Raw genomic sequence first — 20,261 nt, forward strand, 5'->3', positions numbered from 1 at the left:
TTCCGCTTGCGTTCCACCACACCGGAAGTGACGTATAATCACTAGATCATATACATCACTTCCGGTGTGGTGGAACGCAAGCGGAAGTTGCGCTAGAACGCACGCCGCTATCCATATCTAGGAGGATGGTAGGATTACTTTCAACTAGATGCCGGGGATATCTTTTGATGTAACTTAATAATGAAGAGCTTTTATTATTCTTTGAAAATGTGAGTGTATTTCCTGTAGATACTCTGTTTTGATTAAAGTTAATTTAATTGAAACGTACTGCACCATTGGTCTTTTATGCTTGTTTGCATATCCACATGGGAAGGACATACTGAAGGCACCAAAGCTTATCCACTTGCCTAAAGCCTTTCAGACCCCGAGGCCATAAGGTCTTAAGGGGTCCACTTATTCCGGTAAGTGGACTCACGTGTGGGGAAGAGGGCACCTGTGGGTTTCACTCATCTGTTCAAGCACTTGGGAGCACTTTTTTGTATTATTCAGCATCTGCACAAGGAATTTCACAGTGGACATTTGTTCTTTGGAATTTATTGAATTTTATTTGGACATTTATATTTATATATTTTTATTTTTTGGACACTTTATTTATTAATTTATATTTAAATGACTTATTTATTAATTTATATCCAAATCACTTACTTATCGCTGGTTCATTAGAGAATTTGTACATATCACTAGAGATTCACACTGTATTCAGCGCTGTGTTTATTTATTCAATTATGGGGTATTGTTTGTAGAATTTTGAGAAAAATAATTAATTTAATCAATTTTGGAATAAGGCTGTAACATAAAAAAATGGGGAAAAAGTGAAGCGCTGTGAATACTTTCCGGATGCACTGTATCAGAAGTCTTTATCTACATACTTGTTCTGGGTAGTTCAATGAATTCATGGAAACCAAATCAGCATAACTGTCTAAATTTAGCAATGGCAACTACGAAATTATACATACCTTCCTTTAATCGATACAACATCTGCAAGCTCCCTCACCAGTGGCAATATACTGTTTTCTTGCCAGCATCTTCCAGGTTCAGGATCTCCACCATCTTGATTTGCCTGGTTGGGATGATGTAACTCCCTTGCATATGTATGGGAGATCATTTATCCCAGCACCTGGCAGGTGCTGGGATTGTAAACTGAGCTGTGTATGTTTAGCTTAGTGTACAATGTAAGCCTTCACTCCCACCAAATTACATGCAATATCCCCATCAGTCCCCTCAACATGCTTCAGGGGATGCCCAACACCAGGCTCCTTTTCCCACATTTTTTGGGAATGTGATAAGGTTTCTCATATTTGGCATCAATTGGGAAATTTTGCTTCCAAAATCTCTGGTAATCAGATTAGTCTTTTATTAACCAACTGCCTATTATTTAAAACCATTCCAGAGTTATCCATTTCACATATGAGACTAATCCACACTATAAGTGTTGCTATACTTTGGCTAATAGCATCATATTGGAAGACCTCCTCTGGTCCTATTATACAACTGAAAATGAGAATAAACACAATAAACCTCATGGAAAAAATATTCCATACCCTACATAATTCTACAAGATTCTATGACAAAAAATGGGATGCTTGGTTTAATCATTCAGAGATTCTCTTTTAACCATTAAACAATTAAGTAATGTATGTTAATTCTTCTTGTCATTAATGGAATTATAAGATCTCATAAAATTTCTTTGTCTTTTATTAATATTTAGTTTTTGGTAATATACATATATGTCAACCCTTTATTACAAACTTGCTATATTACATTGATAATGTATGATATCTTATCAATCCTCATTGTTATTTTTCAATATATTACTTTTATTATGTTGCATTTACTTGTACCACCTTTTTTGCCCTGAATAAAAAGTTTGTAAACAAAAAAAAAAAGTGTACAACGTAAGAACTTTGCAAGGAGAAAGGCAAAGCTAGCCATAAATGCACGCTGAAAGAGAGAAATGTAATAGATTCTTCCATCCTGCGTGGATGGAGAAATCTCACCTATATTCAGACAGTTGTAGCAGAAAAAGCATGAATCTATACAGAGCCCCTAGATAGCAGTAAAAACTAAAGAAGGGTTTTACCTTTTCCCCACGTTATCTAAAACTAGGGGAAAAAAAAAGTTTTATTTGGCATACACCTTAACTGAAGCATTTTTAATTACACATTCCAAATTGTTACCATTGTTAAAAGTATTTACCCATTTCATGAAGAATAGTTAGCTAACACCTCTTTAGCAGCCCCTGGGTCACGTAGTGGAACATGCGGGGGATCTAACATGCGCAACATGTTGTGGAATACTTTATTCATGTCAGAGTGCACCCTTTGGCAAAGGTCTAGCTTCTGAGACCTGGGGCTTTCATTTCATTTACACGACACCTTCTGTAGAGATCATGCAGGCTTACACATGTCTGTAGCTGAGTGTATATAGATTGTTGGTCCATTCATTAAAGGGATTTCTAGTTTCAGTATTTATGGGGCTGTAAAGATCAGTAACAAAACAGAAGGCAGTTTCTGCTTTGTGATCTCATCAATACAGTAGCAAAGTTTCACTTGAGCCTGCTGAAATACCAAAAAAGTGGAACTGTCAAAATTGAATTTGGATAGCGTGATGAACCATTTAATCCATGGCCCCATTAGGGAGATTTCCTCTAAATTATTATCTTAAGTTATAGTTGGTCAACAGGAGAGGAAGCAAGGTAATCTCTCTAAAAGGGACATTAATAAGAAATCATTTTAGCGTTAACATGGGAAAGTTCCCCTCACTACCTGCTGTTGTGACAGGTGGTTACTGGTACAACTGAGGACAAATATACCTGATGGATACACAGACAGCAACAATTTTTGTTTGGTTTTAGTCAGAGTTCCACAACTTATGCTAGCTTAAAGTGACACTAAACAATGGGCTTCTTTCACAAAAGCATCTCACATGCAGTATTTTAGTAGCGTTTTTTTGTGAATTGTAAAAAAATATTGAAAAATGCTATGAGCTATTTTACCGCACATTTTTAAAAAGAAAATACCGTTTGATGAAGTGAACCCAAAATCCTTATTCTTCAAAAAACCTCCATACTGTACATGTCCACTACGTAATAGAAAAAATGAGTTTGGCTGAAAAGAATAGCACCCTGTCCCTCAAATATCAGAGAGAAAAAGAACAATAGAAGAGAAATGGGACTTTCAGGGTGCTGAGAACCCCCTCTCAGAATGAATGTCAATAGATGTATAAAGGTAAAGAAGTTTTTATTACAATAATAGTAAAAACAACATACAAGGGGTATGACCCCTAAAACATGAATTCTTGTTCCTACACATAATAATGAGACCAAAACGATCACCCTGAAGTTTCTATCCTGCATATAGTGTTATGCATATATTTTCATTGCATATAACTGAAGTAATATTACACTTTGTATACAAAACATATTATAGCAGGAAAGGGTACTTATCCTGATGCGTTTTGTCCTATATGGAGGCATGCATCTTCGGCCCTCATGTTAGTGTGGTAACCCCCTTGGCAAGTAATCCTCCCTGCTGCAGACTTTGCTTTGGGATCTTTTGGTGACCCTCATGGGGGGATCTATTTCTGAAGTGTTGCTTTTGTGTCTGTGGACACACATAAAAGGACAACTTTTTGACTTTTGATCAAACTACTCTACGCTTCTCGGTATTTGCTCCCTACTTTTGGGGTTGGCCTGGGGGTAGGGCCTGCTCTGACCTGGCCCACCTGTCTGCATCTGCACACTTTCCAGCATCTCTGACTGGGTCGGAGTGAATGGTATATGCATCTCTCCTGATATCTCTGTATGCCATGTTCTCATAAACAAATAGGTAAAATAGGTAAGTACTGTACATACATTTTTCTTGCACAGATTAGTCAGCATAGGTGTTAGGAGGTGGAAGGGAACATTTAGATATACAGTTGGGTATAAGGTGGAATTCCATTTAAGAATACAGCACATACTTGAATAGAATTTTTAAAATTAAAACTATAATAAGCTGTACACTACTTACTGTATATATATATATATATATATATATATATATATATATAGGAGTTGTTTGTTATCTTACCCGTTCTTTTAATAATCTCCCAAACAGCAGCAGCTGTAGCAGGAATAATAGATGACTGATCTAAGCAGAGTCTTCCAATGTTTACAATATGAAATCCATCAACATCTTTTTCTGGAGCAACAGCATTGCAGACATCTCGCTCGTTGATATGTTCTGAAAAAAAATTGTATTGGAGCATTTTGATCATTTAGTCAGTATCATTGCAAAAGCGAGTGCCTTTGATTAGCAGAGAGATTTTCCCACTTGTTATCTTTTTGGATCCTTATATTGTATAGATTAATCTTGTTGCTTGAATTTCTGCCCTGTGTTACAATCATAATATCCTTGAAATATCCTTGGCTGCACTTGTTTCATTGAATGAGACACACCACATTAATGGAGGTACAGCTGTATGAGCCTGCAATACTGCAAGTTTTGTTCTCATGTGTAAAACCTTTTGATGGATTAATGTGGATGAACAGTTTAACCATTTCCATACAGAGCAGTTACACCCCCTTCCTGCCCAGACCAATTTTCAGCTTTTAGCGCTCTCACATTTTGAATGATAATTACTCATTTATGCAACGCTGTACCCAATCAAATTTTTCATAATTATTTTTTTAAACAAATAGAGCTTTCTTTTGGTAGTATTTAATAGTCACTGGGTTTTCTATTTTTTGCGATATAGGTGAAAAAAGAGCGGAAATTTTGAAAAAAAAAAAAAAACATTTTGTTTTAGTTTCTATTTTGCAAATAAGTAATTTTTTTCATAAGTTTGGGCCAAAATTTATACTACTACATATCTTTGGTAAAAAATAACCCAAATTAGTGGTTATTATTTAGTCTGTGTGAAAGTTATAGAGTCTACAAGCTATGGTACCAATCATTGAAAATTGATCACACCTAATCACACCTGATGTACAGACGGCCTATCTCATTTCTTGAGGCCCTTAAATGTCAGGACAGTACAAATACCCCCCAAATTACCACTTTTTGGAAAGTAGACAGTCCAGGGTATTTAGTAAGAGGCATGGTGAGTTTTTAGAAGTTGTTTCCCACAATTCTTGGGAAAATTAAGAAATAATTTATTTTTTTACACAAAATTGTCATAATAACAAGTTATTTCTCACACACAGTATATGCATACTTGCAATTACACCCCAAAATACATTCTGCTACTCCTCCTGAGTATGGCAATACCACATGTGTGAGACTTTTACACAGCCTGGCCACATACAGATGTCCAACATGCAAGGAGCACCGTCAGGTGTTCTAGGAGCATAAATTACACATATAATTTCCTAACGACCTATCACACTTTTGAAGGCCCTGGAGCACCAGGACAATGGAATTACCCACAAAATGACCCCATTTTATAAAGCAAACACCCCAACATATATTCTATGAGGCATAATGAGTCTTTTGAACATGTCATTTTTTCCCACAAGTTTTTGGGAAATGTGAAAAGAAAATGAAAACATATTTTTTTTACACAAAGTTGTCAATTTATAAGATATTTCCAACACATAGCATGTACATAGCAAAAATTACACCCTAAAATACATTCTGCTACTCCTCCTGAGTATGGCGATACCACATATGTGGGACTTTGTCACAGCATAGCCACATACAGAGGCCCAACACGCAAGGAGCACCGTCAGGTGTTCTAGGAGCATAAATTACACATATAATTTCCTAACGACCTATCACACTTTGGAAGGCCCTGGAGCACCAGGACAGGGGAATTACCCACAAAATGACCCCATTTTGGAAAGCAAACACCCCAACATATATTCTATGAAGCATAATGAGTCTTTTGAACATGTCATTTTTTTCTATAAGTTTTTGGAAAATGTGTAAAGAAAATGAAAAACATTTTTTTTTACACAAAGTTGTCAATTTATAAGATATTTCTAACACATAGCATGTACATAGCAAAAATGACACCCCAAAATACATTCTGCTACTCCTCCTGAGTATGGCGATACCACATATGTGAGACTTTGATACAGCATAGCCACATACAGAGACCCAACATGCAAGGAGCACTGTCAGGTGTTCTAGGAGCATAAATTACACATATAATTTCATTACAACCAATCACACGTTTGAAGGCCCTGGAGCACCAGGACAATGGAAACCCCCACAAAATGACCCCATTTTGGAAAGCAAACACCCCAACACATACTCTAGGAGGCATGGGCTGCAGATAGGTACTCAGGTACTCTGATGAGCTGCAGATAGGTACTCAGGTACTTTGATGGGCTGCAGACAGGTACTCAGGTACACTGATCGGCTTCAGAAAGGTACTCGGGTACTCTGATGGGCTTCAGAGAGATAAACATTTAGAAAATATTTGAATGGTAGAATGTATCTTGATATTTTGCTAAACTTCTAGGCATCTGGCTCATCTTAAATTTTAATATAAATAATATACATACCTAATAATATACTACATACTATACATAAACAAAAAGAGAAATATTAGTGCACCTTAACATTTACTCCTTTGCCCTCTACCCATATCTTCCCCAGCACCACCCTTTGTTGCTAGTTTGAGTAGCTATCCCTCTTCTAATTTGGAGTTTTAATTTATTTTACATTATGGAGAATGCAGAAGAAGGAGTAAGAAGCCACCTAAAGCAGCAAAAAACATAGAATTCAGCGCAGAGCAGGGGACAATCCTATCTAAAATGTTCCTGAGAGATACTGTATAAGGCAACAGTGGTTGATGAAGTCCACCAGTGTTCCATCCATGACTTAATATTGGGTTGACTTTCTTCTTCTGTGAACTGCCTAAGCACTAGTTTCTAATCGTTGAATGCCTGTAACGTATTAGGATGACACTGTTCAATGCCTTAGAGTCAAATGACTCACGATGCTGGCGCTTCCAACCTCTGTTATTTCTGTTATGCAAGTGATTTTGGTAAGCCAGTATAAAGGCAGATTTCACATAATTATACTGGCAGTTTTAAAAAACACATAGCATGTACATAGCAAAAATGACACCCCAAAATACATTCTGCTACTCCTCCGAGTATGGCCATACCACATATGTGAGACTTTGATACAGCATAGCCACATACAGAGACCCAACATGCAAGGAGCGCTGTCAGGTGTTCTAGGAGCATAAATTACACATATAATTTCATTACAACCAATCACACTTTTGAAGGCCATGGAGTACCAGGACAATGGAAACCCCCACAAAATGACCCCATTTTGGAAAGCAAACACCCCAACACATACTCTAGGAGGCATGGGCTGCAGATAGGCACTCAGGTACTCTGATGAGCTGCAGATAGGTACTCAGGTACTTTGATGGGCTGCAGACAGGTACTCAGGTACACTGATCGGCTTCAGAAAGGTACTCGGGTACTCTGATGGGCTTCAGAGAGGTACTCGGGTATTCTGATGGGCTAGAGACTGGTACTCGGGTAATCTGATGGGCTGGAGACAGGTACTTGGGTACTCTGGGCTGGAGACAGGTACTTGGGTACTCTGGGCTGGAGACAGGTACTCGAGTACTGTGGGCTGGAGACAGGTACTTGGGTACTCTGGGCTGTAACAGGTACTTGGGTACTCTAATGGGCTGCAGAGAGGTATTTGGGTACTCTGATGGGCTGGAGGCAGGTACCCGGATACTTTAATGGGCAGGAGACAGGTACTCAGGTACTCTTTTGGGCTGCAGATAGGTACTCTGAAGGGTTGGAGACAGGTACTCGGGTACTCTGATGACAGGTACACGGGTACTCTGATGGGCTGGTGACAGGTGCTTGGGTACTCTGATGGGCTGGTGACAGGTACTTGGGTACGCTGATGACATGTTCTTGGGTACTCTGATGGGCTGCAGAGAGGTACTTGGGTTCTCTGATGGGGTAGAGACAGGTACTCGGGTACTCTGATTGGATACAGACAGGTACCCGGGTACTCCGATGACAGGTATTCGGGTACTCTGATGACAGGTACTCAGGTACTCAGATGACAGGTACTCAGAGTACCCGAGTACCTGTCATTAGAGTACCCGAGTACCTGTAGAGCACCTGAGTACCTGTCATCAGGGTACCCAAATACCTGTCACCAGCCCATCAGAGTACCCGAGTACTTGTCATCAGAGTACCCGAGTACCTGTCACCAGCCCATCAGAGTACCCGAATACCTGTCACCAGCCCATCAGAGTACCCGAGTACGTGTCATCAGAGTACCTGAAAGGCTGGTGTCAGGTACTCGGGTACTCTGATGGGCTAGTGACAGGTACTTTGATGGGCTAGTGACAGGTACTCTTTATTGGGGGGGGGCAATCAGTGTGATTTACTGTGCAATGTAATCGGTAACTAGCTGTTACCGCAATCTCCTCCTCACACAGGATCAGTGTATGAGGAGGAGAACACAGTAACAGCTAGTTACCATGTTCTCTGTTGACATTCTGTGACCGGCTGTGATTGGACACAGCCGGTCACATGGTAAAGAGCCATTTTTGTAATGCCTCTTTACACCGATCGGGGATGGGATGTGTCCCGACGGACACGCTGCATCCCCGATCGCAGCGCTGTGCGCCCCCTGAGGGGGCGGGAGAGCAGCGGAAGCGGGCGGACGTCATATGATGCCCGCCCGGATCGACACAGTGTTCCTGCCGGCGTCATTTTACAATGCGCCGTTATGGACCTGGTTAAAGTGTCTATTCATGTAAGGTTGTGTTCCCTTGTCAGTGTCCCTGTTGTAAAAAATGACATTTTTTGCCAGCATACAGTAGGTATAGAAAAGAATCACCCCCCCCACCCCCCCCCCTTTAAAATAATCACATTTTGTTGCTTTGCAGCCTGAAATGAAGATAGACAGTTTTTGTTTTATCCAGCTGTATTTACTCAGTGCAATTCATGACATCCAAGTGAAAGATAGAACACCAACATGTCAGAAAAAAATAAAAAATAAATTTAAAAACCGAATCACTGAGTTTGAAAAAGGATCACCCCCTTGTGCCAGTATTTTGTTGAATCGACTTCCTTTAATCTGTTGGGATATGTCTCTACTTTTGACACCATCTAGACTTTGCAATATTTGCCCACTCTTCTTCGCAGAACTGCTCACGTTGGCAGTTCTGAGATTAGGTACTTGTATAAGGCCTACAATTAAGGGTTGTTAGAATACTTTTGTTTCTTTAGCTTTTCAACCTTCTCATTCTCCTCTCTTTACATTTTTGATATGCCATACTTTTATTACCCTGTCTTTTCAGTCTTTCCAAACATTTAGAAAATATTTGAATGGTAGAATGTATCTTGATATTTTGCTAAACTTCTAGGCATCTGGCTCATCTGAAATTTGAATATAAATAATATACTGTACATACATAATAATATACTAAATACTATACATAAACAAAAAGAGAAATATTAGTGCACCTTAACATTTACTCCTTTGCCATCTACCCATATCTTCCCCAGCACCACCCTTTGTTGCTAGTTTGAGTAGCTATCACTTTTCTAATTTGGAGTTTTAAATTTTACATTATGGAGAATGCAGAAGAAGAAGTAAGAAGCCACCTAAAGCAGCAAAAAACAAAGAATTCAGCGCAGAGCAGGGGACAATCCTATCTAAAAAGTTCCTGAGAGATATAAGGCAACAGTGGTTGATGAAGTCCACCAGTGTTCCATCCATGACTTAATATTGTTTTGACTTTCTTCTTCTGTGAACTGCCTAAGCACTAGTTTCTAATCGTTGAATGCTGTAACGTATTAGGATGACACTGTTCAATGCCTTAGAGTCAAATGACTCACGATGCTGGCACTTCCAACCTCAGCCTTATTTCTGTTATGCAAGTGATTTTGGTAAGCCAGTATAAAGGCAGATTTCACATAATTATAATGGCAGTTTTACAAAAATGTATGTGATAAATATTTTGATTAATGAGTGTGGTGCAAGTACAATATGTTATTTCATATGATTGCATTATGTGTTGGTATGTTGTGTGTGAATCAAGGTAGGCTTGTAAATATGCACATACTTTCAAGGAATGAGTAGGCTGCGCACACTTTCAAGTTAAAGCAATGTGAAGAGGGGACAATAAAATTTGATATAACAGGTGATAATGTCTAAATGATGCCTGTCACTGAGGTTATGGCCCAAGTTTTACAACCCCAAAGAAGGCCTGGAATGTTTGCTATGCTGTAACATAGGACGTCCTCACTGAAAATGGCAGAATCTAAGACTTCAGCTTCTCATCATAAAGTCACAAAATCCTTCTGATTTATCTGATGGTCCCCTCTACAATGTATGACTTGTCTGTTACTGAGAAGCTTGGATCAGTTATATTGTTTGCTTTATTGGGCCCTGTACAACAATCCCTAGGCCATGTTCACAAACAGCTGTTTAGCACAGAGGTGCAGTACAAAAAAATATGCATGAGAACTTTGCAATTTAGAAAATGGCAGCATTTACAAGAAATGTGGTTACATGTCATATGATTAAAAAAAAGATACAGCAGTTTCTGGGCACAAGCATGGTTCTTTAAAATCAATTGCACTGCTTGTTAAACTACACAAAAATACAAGTATAAAAACAATTGATTTAATGTTTAACCACTTGCCGACCGCCGCCCGACTATATACGGCGGCGGTCAGCCCCTCCCAGGCACGACTATATACCGGTACGTCACTAGCCTGGGAGCGAATAGGGGGCGAGCGCGCGCCGCCGGAGGTGCGCTCCCGCCCCCGCTCGTACCCGACGAAGCAGGCGCGTGTGACCGGCGGACCCGATTTCCGCCGGTCACTCGCGATCGTCGGGTAGAGAGGGAGAAAGGCAGGCGACTAATGTAAACAAAGCCGCCTGTCATTCTCCCTGTGTAAAAGCACAGATCACTCGGTCCTGCTATGTAGGACCGTTGATCTGTGCTGTTACACACACACAGCAACATCCAATGACAGTTAGAAACACGCCCCTAGGGACACACTTAACGCCTCCCTCTCCAATAAAGTTAACCCCTTCCCTCCCAGTGTCATTTTTACAATAACAGTGCATATGTATAGCACTGATTACTGTAGTAATGTCACTGGTACCCCCAAAGGTGTCAAAAACGTCAGTCAAGGGTCCGATCTGTCTGCCGCAATGTCGCAGTACTGCAAAAAAAATCGCAGATCGCCGCCATTACTCGTTAAAAAAAAACAACAAAAATGACAAAAATCTTTCCCTTAGTTAGTAAACGCAATAACTTTTGCGCAAACCAATCAAAATACGCTTATTGTGATTTTTTTTACCAAACATAGGTAGCAGAAAACAAATTGGCCAAAAATTTTAAAAAATTTAGATTTTTAAATTTTTTTGGGGGGGAATTTCATATAAAAAAATTTGAAAAATATTGTTATTTTTGCAAAATTGTCGCTCTTTTTTTGTTTATAGCGCATGATCAAAAGATCGCACAGGTGATCAAATACCATCAAAAGAAAGCTCTGTTTGTGGGGAAAAAAAAGGACGTCAAATTCATTTGGGTACAGGGTTGCACGACCGTGCAATTGTCCGTTAAAATCACGCAGTGCCGAATCACAAAATACCCCCTGGTCAGGAAGGGGGTAAAATCTTCCGGGGCTTAAGTGGTTAAAATGCATGCATGTTTTTAAGGCAAATATCTGAACAAGGTCTCGGTGTACTAAAACATTTTTACTTCTTTGCTTTGGAAAACCAGAATACCTAAGTGACATTGTTTGAATTCTAATCTGCTTTCTCACCATACACTGGAGGCCAATGAAAAACCTGCTCCACCGAAAGGGATCATGAATTGCAAAAGTGAGTTGACCTTAATTTCTTTAATATAAATAACTAAAGCTGTCTGTAGTATCATCTGCTGTTTGCCTGTGATATAGTTCATTTGTTTGATACAAAAATGTCTCTGTCAAATTCAATCTATAGCTCCCAATTGTCCTATAAGTAGAAATGGCACTGAACAGAGGAATGGTGGATTCCAGGGGTGGGGACTTTGAGAAGCGGTTGCTTCAACGTGAGACAAGATAGATACATTATTTACAGGCTACAGTGCCACCGGGCTTGAATGATGTTATCATTTTTAAGCCCTTTTTATAGGGCATTGTAATAGATATAAACAGTCTTGCATTTGTTTCTTTTCCAACATTGTTAATGTGTTCATTATGGCCATATGCCTGGTGTGTTTTTTTTTATTTGCTGTGATTCATACATCTGGTCCGCGCGTAGGCACCCTTGTCCTCGTTGTTCTGCTTGATAGTGTTATATTAATTTGTGAATTGGTCTATATGACATTAAGCTAATTAATTGGAGAATTATGGATTCCCTCTGCTTGGGACAAATGTATGCTGAGATATTGCCCAAGTGTGACATTGTTGAAATACTGTCAATTTTATGGTTCACTGTGTTGCCATGTAATTACATCCCTTGGGATGGTAGGATTGTTTCCTTTTGAGGGGGGGCCTGATTGTTGACTCGGTGGGCGCCACCCCTCACATTTTTGTAAATATTTTATGATAACTTTTCATGTGACAACACTGAAGAAATGACACTTTGCTACAATGTAAAGTAGTGAGTGTACAGCTTGTATAACAGTGTACATTTGTTGCCCCCTCAAAATAACTCAACACACAGCCATTAACCGCTGGCAACAAAAGTGAGTACACCCCTAAGTGAAAATGTCCAAATTGGGCCCAATTGGCCATTCCCTCCCCGATGTCATGTGACTCGTTAGTGTTACAAGGTGTCAGGTGTGAATGGGGAGCAGGTGTGTTAAATTTGGTGTTATCGCTCTCACTCTCTCATACTGGTCACTGGAAGTTCAACATGGCACCTCATGGCAAAGAACTTTCTGAGGATCTCAAAAAAGGAATTGTTGCTCTACATAAAGATGGGCTAGGCTATAAGAAGTTTGCCAAGACCCTGAAACTGAGCTGCAGCACGGCGGCCAAGACCATACAGCGGTTTAACAGGACAGGTTCCACTAAGAATAGGCCTCGCCATGGTCGACCAAAGAAGTTGAGTGCACATGCTCAGTGTCAATCTAGAGGTTGTCTTTGGAAAATAGACCTATGAATGCTGCCAGAATTGCTACAGAGGTTTAAATGTGAGGGGTGTACTAACTTTTGTGAGATACTGCATACCAAGATAATCAATAGAATATACCACATATGGTTTTGTACATGAGGCACGTTGTTCCCAATTTGAGTGGGCTTATGAGGAATAGTTTTATTTGTATATTATATATGACAATAGTTGCTTGGATGTACAGTATGGGGAAACCAGGAAGCAATGTGGAATCTTAATTACCAAGTAAGGTTATGCATTGGTAGTTACAGTTGTGCTCATAAGTTTACATACCCTGGCAGAATTGATGATTTCTTGGCCATTTTTCAGAGAATATGAATTAACACAAAAACGTTTCTTTCACTCATGGTTAGTGTTTGGTTGAAGCCATTTATTATCAATCAACTGTGTTTACTCTTTTTAAATCATAATGACAACAGAAACAACCCAAATGACCCTGATCAAACGTTTACAAACCCTGGTGACTTTGGTCTGACAACATGCACGCAAGTTGCTACAAAGGAGTTTGAATGGCTATTAAAGGTAACTATCCTCGCCTGTGCTCTGTTTGCTTGTAATTAGTGTGTGTGTATAAAAGGTCAATGGGTTTCTGGACTCCTGACAGATCCTTGCATCTTTCATCCAGTGCTGCACTGACGTTTCTGGATTCTGAGTCATGGGGAAAGCAAAAGAATTGTCAAAGGATCTACAGTAAAAGGTAGTTGAACTGTATAAAATAGGAAAGGGATATAAAAAGATATCCAAGGAATTGAGAATGCCAATCAGCAGTGTTCAAACTCTAATCAAGAAGTGGAAAATTAGGGGTTCTTTTGAAACCAAGCCACGGTCAGGGAGACCAACTAAAATTTCAGTCCCAACTGCCAGGTAAATTGTTCGGGATGCAAAGCAAAACCCACAACAAACTTCAGGACTCTCCGAAAACATGTGGTGCTGCTGTTTCAAGATGCACAATAAGGAGGCACTTGAAGAAAGATGGGCTGCATGGTTGAGTCGCCAGAAGAAAGCCATTAATACGCAAATGCCACAAAGTATCCCAATTACAATATGCCAAACAGCACAGAGACAAGCCTCAAACCTTCTTGCCCAAAGTCATTTGGAGTGATGAGACCAAAATTGAGCATTTTGGCCACAACATAAACCCTACACGTGGAGAGGAGTCAACAAGGCCTATGATGAAAGGTACACCATTCCTACTGTGAAACACGGAGGTGGATCGCTGATGTTTTGGGGATGTGTGAGCTACAAAGGCACAGTAAATTTGGTTAGAATTGATGGCAAGATGAATGCAGTATGTTATCAAGAAATACTGGAGGAAAATTTGCATTCATCAGCCTGGAAGCTGCGCATGGGACATACTTGGACATTGCAACATGACAATGATCCTAAACACAAGGCCAAGTCAACCTGTTATTGGCTACAGCAGAATAAAGTGAAGGTTCTGGAGTGCCCATCTCAGTCTCCTGACCTCAATATCATTGAGCCACTCTGGGGAGATCTCAAACATTATGTTCATGCAAGACAGCCCAAGAATTTACAGGAAATGGAGGCTTTTTGCCAGGAAGAATGGGTAGCTTTACCATCTGAGAAGATAACGAGCCTCATCCACAAATACCACAAAAGACTTCAAGCTGTCATTGATTTTAAAGGGAGCAATACACTGTATTAAGAACTGGGGTATGTACTATAAACGTTTGATCAGGGTCATTTGGGTAGTTTCTGTTGTCATTATGATTTAAAAAGAGTAAACACACTTGGCTGATAATAAAAGGCTTCAGCCAAACACTAACCATGAATGAAAGAAAAGTTTTTGTGTTATCATTCATATTTTCTAAAAAATGGCCAATAAATCCTAAATTCTGCCAGGGTATGTAAACTTATGAGCACAATTGTATATGCTTTCACCTGTGTACGAGCTTTAACTTTTTTGGGGGCCTAGCAGTTGTGATGAGATTTCTGTAATTAGGCTCCATCTGTTATATATATTTTGTACATTTTTCAGAAGTTGAACTAACTTTGATAACTATTGTCATTTGGAATAACTATTGCTAAAGGGGCTGATGTTTCCAGGTGGATGCTGATTCTGCTGGTCTGGTTCCCCATTTGGGTGCCCACTTTGGGCTTTCTCCTCTCACCTGGCCTGGGGTAAATGCTTGTCTGTTTATAAATGATACACATTCAATGACATGTGCTTTGTTATTTACTTATCATTTTTGTATTCATTTAGAGAACATTATTCTAAACAACAATGCATTTATGGCTCCTAAAGAAGTGGACTACATCCAAGAAATGTGTTGAGCTTTACACTTCTAAAATGAAACAATTGATGATGGAGTTGTGTTACCCCCTTGTTTGAAATGGTGCAATAAGGATGTATTGTTTATTGTATTTTACATGTATTGTTTCTTTCCATTTTTGTGAAAATGTCTTGAGAAATGAGAGACTATACAGTACACTCTTTTATGTGATATAAGAAACGCAACAAAAGGAGATTTGCATTTTAAATACAAGTGTTGTGCCTCAAAAATCCCATTACAAATGATATGTTTCTTTCTTCTTTTCTTATTTTACCAATAGTGTTATGGCCACAAAGCGTTTCCTCCAACCTCTAAATAATTGTATTTGTTGTTTTAAAAAAAAAGCGAATATAAAAAAAAGTATTGGTAAAAAAAAAAAGCACTTGAGCACACTGTATCTAAACCCTAAAAACTATTCCAGCTAACTCGTTTTAAGATACATATGTTGGCCTCTTTTGCTTTATTTTCACCTAGTAATTCTGGGGTTAACATGCCTCCTAGAGTAGGTAAGCTCACTCGCTCCACTGTATCTATGGAAGGAGCCATGGTTTTTACTCTAGACCCCTCTTCTGATTCAGGCTACAAACATGGCTTTCTCTTTTCATCTCCTTTGCAAGGGAGCAGTGTAATGATTAGTTTACAAAAATAACTTTAAAAAAAGTATGTGAATTCAGTTCAATTTTTCAAGGAACTGATAAATAATGCATTTCTGGCAAGTTTAACTAGTATTTACATAAGGGCATATAAAACATTGGCAGAAAAGTATACATACATACATACTGTATATAATGGCTCCTGTGTATCGGATGGTATCTTCACCTATTTGCTAATATTGCAGAGTAATAAAGGAACATACAGTTTATATACAGTGGTGATCGAAAGTTTGGGCACCCCAGGTAAAAATTTGTATTAATGTGCATAAAGAAGCCAAGGAAAGATGGAAAAATCTCCAAAAGGCATCAAATTACAGATTAGACATTCTTATAATATGTCAACAAAAGTTAGATTTTATTTCCATCATTGACACTTTCAAGATTACAGAAAACAAAAAAATGGTGTCTGCAAAAGTTTGGGCACCCTGCAGAATTTATAGCATGCACTGCCCCCTTTGCAAGGCTGAGACCTGCCAGTGTCATGGATTGTTCTCAATCATCGTCTGGGAAGACCAGGTGATGTCAATCTCAAAGGTTTTAAATGCCAAGACTCATCTGACCTTGCCCCAACAATCAGCACCATGGGATCTTCAAAGCAGTTGTCTAGAAAACTGAAACTGAAAATAGTTGACGCTCACAAAGCTGGAGAAGGCTATAAGATAAGAAGATAGCAAAGCGTTTTCAGATGTCAGAACGGAATGAGCAAAGGTACGTTTGGAGAAGAAGGGGCACAGAATTTAATGAAAAGAACCTCTGTCCAACTGTTAAGCATGGGGGGGTGGATCAATCATGCTTTGGGGTTGTATTGCAGCCAGTGGCACAGGGAACATCTCACGAGTAGAAGGAAAAATTGATTCAATAAAATTTCAGTAAATTCTGGATGGTAACTTGATGCCATCTGTGAAAAAGCTGAAGTTAAGAGAGGATGACTTCTACAAATGGATAATGATCCTAAACACACCTCAAAATCCACGGGGGATTACATCAAGAGGTGTAAACTGAAGGTTTTGCCATGGCCTTCGCAATCTCCTGACCTCATCATAATTGAAAATCTATGGATAGACCTTAAAAGAGCAGTGTGTGACAGACAGCCCAGAAATCTCAAAGAACTGGAAGACTTTTGTAAGGAAGAATGGGCAAAGATACCTCAAACAAGAATTGAAAGACTCTTGGCTGGCTACAAAAAGCATTTACAAGCTGTGATAATTGCCAAAGGGGGCAGTACAAGATATTAACTCTGCAGGGTGCCCAAACTTTTGCAGACGCCATTTTTTGTTTTCTGTTATTTTGAAAGTGTAAATGATGGAAATAAAATCTAACTTTTGTTGACATATTATAAGAAAGTCTAATCTGTAATTTGATGCCTTTTGGAGATTTTTCCATCTTTCCTTGGCTTCTTTATGCACATAAATACAATTTTTTACCTGGGGTGCCCAAACTTTCGATCACCACTGTAATACATCTGTTACTAAATAATAAGAAGAATATAGGAACAACCAATTATGTCTCTATGTGATGGCTCTGTTAAATGGGAATATTATCTTTAGTAAGTTTCCCTAAGTTTCATTGGGAAGGGTTTAGTAACCAATGATCATTGGTGTTACAAGTGGAATTAAGAGGTATTCATTGTTGTAGAAGTCAACTAAGTATTAGCGGAGGAGGGGACAAAGTTGGTACAGCCAACCATCCTTGCCTTAATCTCCAGAACATTTGTGGGCAGCTTCTGTTTTGATTTAATATTTTTTTTCCTAATCAGTACTGAATTACCTAGTTTAATCTAAGAGGTCAGAATGGGGGGGTGGAAACATTTACTGCTGAGCAATTAACTTATGTGCAAGAAACAATTGCCTGACTGCTAGTATGTTAGAATGTCAGGATGGTACTGTTCCTCTAATGCACCTAGTAAATAAATCAGGAAGTCTAGGAGAAGATCTATATGTAGGAGCAGTACCAAGTCAGTTTGGGGCATCTCTACAGCATATGGTCACCCATATCACAGGCACATTTAGAATATATTGGAGAGTCCCACCAACCCCACTGAAACAACTTAGTAGCTGTCCAGTATACTCAATAGTTCTCTTCTGTAGAATTTAGAATACCTTGAGATAACTGGATTTTTGTCTTACCGTAAAATAATTTTCTCTGACGTTCATTGACAGATGCAGCTCCGTATAATTCTTGACCATTGGGTTATGCTGCCCCCTACAGGAGTAGAACACTAGGCAGGAAAAAGCTTTAGAAATAAAAGGAAAACAACTGCGCTAATTCAAAACAATAAGCAGCAACTTCAAGTGTGACAGACACCCCAAAATAAATAGTAAAAGATAAGCTGCGCTGTATGTTGAACCATCAACTGAAATAGTCCATAAAAAAGTCCAATGCCAAATAAAGGTTTTGAAAACTTGTGCAGGTACCCCTTACCAAATAGTTGATATAGAAAAGCCAGGTGATGAATATTCAATTATCCTCACAGACGGGACACACTATTCACCCAATGACATTGGGGCAGAAATAAGTTGATGTAAGGCCAAACAGTATAAGGAGACTCCAGGTATGCCTCAGATAATGAGGATCGAGGGACCTTAATGATGTCAGTATGGAACTCCAGCAACGTGTAGATTGAGTGATGAAAAATAAAACAAGGCAAACGCCATAGCGTAAAACCAAAAAAACAGGACAAAAAACACCCAAGTGATGTGCACACAACAGGTCTCGTGAGGGAAGAGTCAGTGCATATGGGGGACCAATCACCAAATAAACTCCATAGGTACCCCTTACCAAACACTAAAGGGTTGGGAGCAAAACAAAGGAGTATGTGGGGTGTCAAACCAATGAAGATGGCTGCTTACCGGATGGATAGGAAAACAGAAAAAAGAGGGACACCAAACATGCAGACCAAAAGACCAGTGGTGTGTATGGGTACTCTTACCAGCTTCAATGGTTAAACAGGCAGGGATGTGAAACTCAGCTCAGATTCCCAGGAGAAAAACGACCAGCTCAACAGATGATTGAATGGGTAAGGGAATCCAGTAATTGACACTCAAAACGGGACTTCTCCAAGGGGCTCAGGGCTCAGAGGTAGATGAGAGGGCAGCCAAAGAACACAGAGGAGAGAGCCATAGTGTAAAACCCCAATAACATTTATTGTAGAAAAAGAATAAAACTTACAAGCGTCGGAAGAAATAAGCATGTACAGGGAGATGTGCGAGCCGCCGGCCGGACGGCTCCGCTCGCCCGTCCTTCAAAGGTGGATCACGTGGGGATGACGTCAGCACGCCGCGTCCTGACGCGTTTCATCAAAGATGATATTATCAAAGGTGTCACCTTTGATAATATCATCTTTGATGAAACGCGTCAGGACGCGGCGTGCTGACGTCATCCCCACGTGATCCACCTTTGAAGGACGGGCGAGCGGAGCCGTCCGGCCGGCGGCTCGCACATCTCCCTGTACATGCTTATTTCTTCCGACGCTTGTAAGTTTTATTCTTTTTCTACAATAAATGTTATTGGGGTTTTACACTATGGCTCTCTCCTCTGTGTTCTTTGGCTGCCCTCTCATCTACCTCTGAGCCCTGAGCCCCTTGGAGAAGTCCCGTTTTGAGTGTCAATTACTGGATTCCCTTACCCATTCAATCATCTGTTGAGCTGGTCGTTTTTCTCCTGGGAATCTGAGCTGAGTTTCACATCCCTGCCTGTTTAACCATTGAAGCTGGTAAGAGTACCCATACACACCACTGGTCTTTTGGTCTGCATGTTTGGTGTCCCTCTTTTTTCTGTTTTCCTATCCATCCGGTAAGCAGCCATCTTCATTGGTTTGACACCCCACATACTCCTTTGTTTTGCTCCCAACCCTTTAGTGTTTGGTAAGGGGTACCTATGGAGTTTATTTGGTGATTGGTCCCCCATATGCACTGACTCTTCCCTCACGAGACCTGTTGTGTGCACATCACTTGGGTGTTTTTTGTCCTGTTTTTTTGGTTTTACGCTATGGCGTTTGCCTTGTTTTATTTTTCATCACTCAATCTACACGTTGCTGGAGTTCCATACTGACATCATTAAGGTCCCTCGATCCTCATTATCTGAGGCATACCTGGAGTCTCCTTATACTGTTTGGCCTTACATCAACTTATTTCTGCCCCAATGTCATTGGGTGAATAGTGTGTCCCGTCTGTGAGGATAATTGAATATTCATCACCTGGCTTTTCTAT

The 20,261-nt window shown here is 39.7% G+C and overlaps 1 protein-coding gene across 1 annotated transcript in view; it reads right to left on the reverse strand.

Annotated features, from left to right (window-relative positions):
- The window catches only part of MTHFD2L (methylenetetrahydrofolate dehydrogenase (NADP+ dependent) 2 like), a 129,392-nt gene that overhangs the window by 55,827 nt on the left and 53,304 nt on the right, over window positions 1-20,261 (reverse strand). Inside the window, exon 5 of the mRNA XM_082245949.1 lies at window positions 4,071-4,223. Within this exon, the coding sequence (XP_082102075.1) occupies window positions 4,071-4,223 (153 nt within the window). The remainder of the gene's footprint in view (window positions 1-4,070; window positions 4,224-20,261) is intronic.

The sequence above is a fragment of the Pelophylax lessonae genome (assembly GCF_965119305.1).
Source record: "Pelophylax lessonae genome assembly, chromosome: 1".
NCBI classification, from domain to species: Eukaryota; Metazoa; Chordata; class Amphibia; order Anura; family Ranidae; genus Pelophylax; species Pelophylax lessonae.